Source organism: Gavialis gangeticus, unplaced genomic scaffold, assembly GCF_001723915.1.
Source record: "Gavialis gangeticus isolate Ggan-Ray unplaced genomic scaffold, GavGan_comp1, whole genome shotgun sequence".
Lineage (NCBI taxonomy): Eukaryota > Metazoa > Chordata > Crocodylia > Gavialidae > Gavialis > Gavialis gangeticus.
Window position 1 is genome coordinate 10,490,414 of NW_017729012.1, and position 5,951 is coordinate 10,496,364.

The 5,951-nt window shown below is 55.9% G+C and overlaps 1 protein-coding gene across 2 annotated transcripts in view; it reads left to right on the top strand.

The window, feature by feature from the left end:
- SSH2 (slingshot protein phosphatase 2) overlaps nucleotides 1-5,951 on the top strand; it is a 112,636-nt gene that overhangs the window by 81,815 nt on the left and 24,870 nt on the right. For both annotated transcript variants that reach the window (XM_019511241.1, XM_019511242.1), the window contains exons 5-6: nucleotides 3,189-3,310; nucleotides 5,670-5,738. In XM_019511241.1, coding sequence (XP_019366786.1) covers nucleotides 3,189-3,310; nucleotides 5,670-5,738 — 191 coding nt within the window. The remainder of the gene's footprint in view (nucleotides 1-3,188; nucleotides 3,311-5,669; nucleotides 5,739-5,951) is intronic.

Genomic DNA, 5,951 nt, shown 5'->3' on the forward strand with positions numbered 1-5,951 from the left:
GCGAGGTGGGGGGGTGTCCGGCGTGCTCAGCATTTTGCCGGATTGGGCCCAGCATTAGTCTGCTTGAAATTATTGAGCAAGTAATTGTTCAGCAATATCAGTGGCCACATTGTGCGAGTAGGGACAAATTGGCCTTGTTCGTAGCTGAATGAGGACTCTGTGGGCCGAGACACAAAGCCTTTTGTGCAGTGTTAAATTCAGAATGCTAAAATTTGGCAGGAGGTTAAGTTCAATAGACCACTTGAATCCCATTGATTGCGGACAAAGGAGGGGTGCACGCAGCGGCAAGAGGCTCCTGGATAATAACGTACACGGCAGAGACTCCGAATGTAAACAGTGCCGCAAGAACCGCTCTCTTCTCCTCCGGCGTCGGCGGCACGGAGAGCGAGCTGCACGTCTTGGAGGCCTTGTGCGGCAATTGCACTGCTCCTCTTGGCACTGGAGCCGGGAGCACTGTTCCTACAGGCTTCCACGAGCACCACATTGGGCCCTTTGGCAGCTCCAGCGCAGGCCCAGGAGAGAGAAGGAAATGGGCTAAAGCACGGCCGAGCCTTTGGAGCCGTTTCCAGGCGCAGGCTCTTGCTCTGCCTCCAACCAAAACTTCCGGCTTAGAAACGCCCGCTGCCTCCGCAGTGGCAGAGATTTCTGTGCTCTGTGCCCGGGGTGGAAGGGCGGGACCTCTGTGTGGACTTTGAACCTGCACAATGTGGTTTGCCTCTGGCTGGGTAAATACTGCATGATGTAACTGTTTGGCAGAGCAAGGTTACAGCAGAAGGTAGAATTGCACTATAATCACGGTGCATATTTAAGCTGGCTGCTTGGAAGGGGAGCCGGGCCCAAGAATAACTACAGTAGATTTCATGTGATGCAAGTCACTCTTCCTCTTAAAGAAGAAAATCTCCCCTTGCGCGGGCAGCTAATTGGAGAGAACCAGCACAGCGCACACCCAGGCGGTGAAGAGGGGTAACACTTAAGGAGCTGCTCCACACTCTAATTCAGAAGGTGGGATGTATCTCCCGGACCAGGGGTCGGGGGACCTTGTCCTCACAGGCACAACGAGGCTCTCATTGTTTGCAAAGGGCTTAGAGATGCTCTAGGGTCAGCTCTGTTATCAGGGCAAAGTGCAGCTTTTTCACTCGGTTCATTAAAATAACAAATTGCAGGGGGAGAGGCGAAGGTGGTCATGGGGTGTCAAGTGCCAAGCCAGAAAAATCTGCTTTTTCCTTAAAAATCTCTAGGAGAAAAATCCTTTCTGTGACTTGAGGCCACATGACCTTTAGCACCTGCCTGGCAGCCGGCGCTGAAAGGTCTTACGTTAAAGCCGCACTTCTAATTACCGCTACCCAAATTGGTTTAGTGTAGTAAATTAGATTACATTAATCCTCCGACTGCCAGACAGGTCAGGAGGAGGAATTAGAAAGGAACCCGTGCGGCTCAGGCTCCCTGGGCTCTGTGGAGCAGAGGCTTCCTGCTCGTCTTTGTTCTGGGTTTTGTCGTCTTCTGTGGCTGAAAAATCCCACGCCATTTTCGTGGTTCCCACGGACTCTTCAACGTGGCTTAGGCTCCTCACCCCCTCTGGCCTGCATAAGTCCTAGAGACTGTCTCCTGGACAGCCAGCCATCCCAGACCCAGCAAACTTGTCCTCCACTTTGCTAGATAGAAGACGTGCATCGTGGCCAGGACTGAGGTCAAATGAGGTGTGTGGTTCAGCCTAGAGCAACAGGGACAGGGCACTACCTCCGCTGCACAGAGCGTTGTGTTGTGCCACGTCGAGTTGAGCTCCAAGCTGCCTAGTCCCCTGTAAGGTGGGGTGGGCCGCGGCCCTGTGGCGGCTGTGCTAGCTGTTGCACTGGCGCTCCCCCTACCAGGGCTGCAGTTCTCCCTTGCGCTTCTCAAGAGCACAGAGTTTGGGCAGGGAGCTCCTTTGCCAAACCCACAGGCTTCGCTCCACTGCCTGGAGGGTTTAACCAGGAAATCGGAGCTTGCCCCAGCTAGCAGGGCACGGGTGAGCTGTGCCACGGGTTGCAGGCATACAGGTCCTGCTGCCTGAGCAGGGTGTGAGACATGGGCTCTGTGCCTGGGCCTTTGCCTGAGAACCGCAGACCAAGAAGCTTAAAAGCATGATGGGGAGTTTCAGGTCCTGGATCTAATTGCAGCCAGGTATCCGTGCTGTGAGTGGGATGGGACTGGGTTGTGACAGCTGTTTTATTTCCACCCCCCTTGTTCTCCTTTGCTCCTCCCAGGTTCCTTGGGAAGTTCAGGAAGCCGTTTCCCAGTGGCAGCATAAACACCCGGGATGCACGCGGTTTCTGGGCTGGCTCAGACGGCCCACAGCAAGCTCATGACTCAGTGTACCATAATTAAGAGATCTCCTTTCTTTGTGGGAGCCTTGGTTTCTCTTCAAGTGGGTTTTTCCATTAAAGTCATTGCGAGCCTCTTGGGACAGAAGCCAGCGAGCACAGAAAGCGCAAAGCGCACTGCCTCCACCGAGGCTGAACACATGCAGGCACATGCATGCTAGCTGCGTCCCCTCCTTTGGGCACACCGTAGCCTGCCCTTGGGAGACGCAACTTGGTAGCTCCCCTTGGCTTCTGGCGTGTGCGTTAGGCTTTCTGTCGTCTTGCTGGAGCTCAGTGCCGGCTTGTTCTTGCCGGCTTGGCAGCGGGTGCTCACACGGCGGTCCCGTCGCCTCAGCGCCTGTTAGAAGCGCGCCAGCGGAGCCGGCAAGCCGGCTGCCTGGATTTTATCAGCCCTCCCCAGTTCCGGAGCAGGGTCGGCTCTTCCCTCTTCTGTTGGAAAGAGAGACGCAGCTGCTTCCTCTGGAGCCACAGCCGATGCCTGTGAGGAGCTGCGTGGGGCAGGAGCACCTCTCTGGGGCAAGCACGGTCCAGAGGACCAAAGCAACCGCCCCGTGGACTGCTGCCAGCAGTGTTTGGCAACACCCCCTGGCTGTAATGGAGCTGCCCCGTGTCAGCAGGCTGCAGTGAGCACATCAGGGCAAGACCCCGGTGTAAGAGAGGTGCTCTAGTCCCTCAGTGCCCAGGCTAGCGCCAGCCAGCCCTGCTAGCTCAGGCTGGCAGTGACTGATGCCTGCTGTCCGGTGTGAAAGGGTGATACGCGCAAGTGCCCGTGTGCATGACGCTGGCACGTCTGCTGATCTCGGCTGTTCTGTCCTCTTCTCCCCTCAGGCTGTAAGACTGGAAAGCACGTACCAGAACCGCACTCGATACATGGTGGTGGTGTCCACCAACGGCCGGCAAGACACCGAGGAAAGCATTGTCCTAGGAATGGATTTCTCTTCCAATGACAGGTACCTGGCACGCCGCGGCAGGAAGGGACCTCTTCTCAATGGCGCCTGGTACCGACCCGTGTCTGGGACTCCTCCTGGTCTGGGACAGACAGCCTCAGGCTTCAGCCCTGTTCACTAGCCCCCAGATTTCCCCCCCTCCCAGCTCTTTAAAGGGGTGGGGAGATCCTGGACTGTATTTCTGAAATGTGCAGTCCGGGTCAAGCATTATGCTGCCAGGAGCTGGCAGGAAGGGCTGCACTTGGAAATCCCCAAAAAATACAGCTCCAATGGGCCCAAGCAAGACACCGGAAGAGTTATTACAGTCACTTAATGGAGAGCCCCTGAGGTCTTGTTTATATTCATCATGTCCAGTTTTCCTGGAGCATGTGAAATAATAAAAAGCCATAGCTGCAGATGCTTAGAGCCTGAGTTGAGCGGGGCTGTGACAGATCCTTCACCGAGGTGGTCAAGGACTCGCAAAGTGGTGGCATCTGGGCTCCACAGGGCACGTTGGGCGGGCTGCGTGGCTATGTGCATGTCATCAGGGCTTAGTGCCTCGCTGTGTTTATTCGAATGGCTGCTGAGCTCCCCTGAGGGTTGCAAAATGTGGTCACTAAGCCGTCTCTGCTGCCTGTGTAACTGGAAGCCCGGGCGAGCCGTGCCAGCTGTGCTGGGCAGAGGCTTCCTAGCTGGAGGTTAAAAGGGGACACAGGGTGCTCTGTAGAGAGTGAAGGGTGTGAGGCACGTACCTGAACAGGCTGCCGGCTGGGCTTTCTCAGGTATGAGGGAAGGCAGCAGGATGCCCGGCGTTTGTGGTAACTTTGTGGGAAGTCCCTGGTGATGTGGCCTCGGTGCACCAGCCCCAGAGCGCTGAGGGGTATCTCAATGTGTGAGTGATTTAGTTGCTGCCAGCTGTGGTACTGGGGGCAAACTACCTCTCCAGCAGCCAGTCTTCGGGCTCATGGTAGACCCGGCAGAAACTGCCCGGCCGTCCTTGGGGATTTACAGCAGCCACTTGCACTTCAGCACCCAACCAGAACTAAAGCTGAGCTCAAAGCCCCATTTACACACCAGGAGCAGCGTGTAAATGGTGCTGCGTGCAGGGCGGATTAAGCCCTGGGGAGTCAGTGCAGGGCTCGCCCTTCGCGGGGCCGCACAGTCTTGACACCGAGCTGGTCTCGAGGAGAATGCTGCGGCCGTCGGCTCCAGCATCTGAGCTGGCCGCCCCCGTGGCGAGAGGGGGCTTGCTGGCACCTGGTCTCACGCTCTCCGATAACGACGCGGGGTCGTTTTTAGCCGCCTCCTAGAGTTACGGCCCTCCCCCCCGTCCACTCAATATTTACCACTCAAAATAGAGCAGTTGCTATGGCCCCTGCGAAGCGCTGGGTGAACGGTGTCACTAAAAATATCCTAGCCACCTCGGCAAGCCTCGCAGAATCGTGTTTTTCCATGAGCTCATCTCCTGCAGGGCACAGAAATAGTCGTGTGTGGACGTGTCTCCTTGGGCCCTTCCACGCCTGCCCCCCGGGGTAAGGCCCCGTTGGTCCCCGGGGTGGGTGTTAGACCATGCGCACTTGACCAAGTCCAGTGCAAAGCATTAGCATGCAGAGGACAGGACGATCCAGATCTTTCCACGAAGACTTCTCTTTGATCCCATATTGATTTCAGCCCCTTGCCCGGGGACCTGATACCCAACAGGTTTGGGTTTTTTTGCTGCTTTCATCGCTCTAGCTCTGCTCTTGGCCCAGCCAAGTGTATGGCCCAACGCGACGTGCTGCTAAGGTGACAGAAGCAGTCAGGAGACCAGTGAAACTGCCAGTAAATAACACTACCCCCGGCAATCCACGCTTAGCTGCTGGGTACGGGGAGCGCTATGGTCCTGCCGTTAATCTTGCGTGCTGTTGTTTCTGCTGGCATTGAGTAATACTGTCCCGGTCCCAGCACCTGTCCAAGCTGCCGACCAAAACAAACCAAGCCAGAACCAGCGCTGAGCCATTCAGGCTGACAGCACCCGAGAGAAGATAGGGACCGTTCCTGTCACTGACTCCTTGAGCTGACTGCAGATTGCATGACCCTCTGCCCTCCTTCCTAGAGCCTACCGCTTCCAAATCCTGCTCGCTGTTCCCCTGGGGAGACGCGCGCGCTCTGTGCTGGCTGCCAAGGGCATTAGCATATGCGAGCTTTGGTTAACAGCCCGTGTCAGACACCACTTCAGTCTGCCAAGGACACCTGTAGCAAGCAAGGCTGACTGCATGGTGTCTCTGCACTGCCATGAGATTTATTCATGATTTCTGATGAATACAAATTGCTACCGTCACTGTGAAATGAGCAGGCTGACTCCTGGGAACACGCCTGCCTGACTATCTCTTTTCCATTGCAGTAGTACTTGTACCATGGGCCTGGTGCTGCCACTGTGGAGCGATACCCTTATCCACTTGGACGGGGATGGGTAAGTGTCCCTGGTGCAGTTGGGTGGGAAGCCGAGGGGCTCTGGGCCACGCGGGAGCAGAGGATGGGCCTGTATGTGTCCATCTCATTTCCATGCAAATCAAAAGAAGTTCATTAAATAAAGTTGATACAGGAGGGGGTCCCAGTTGAAATGCAGGGTTTTTTTAGAGGTTTGTTGTGGAGGTTACCTGACGGACATTCATGCACTACATAC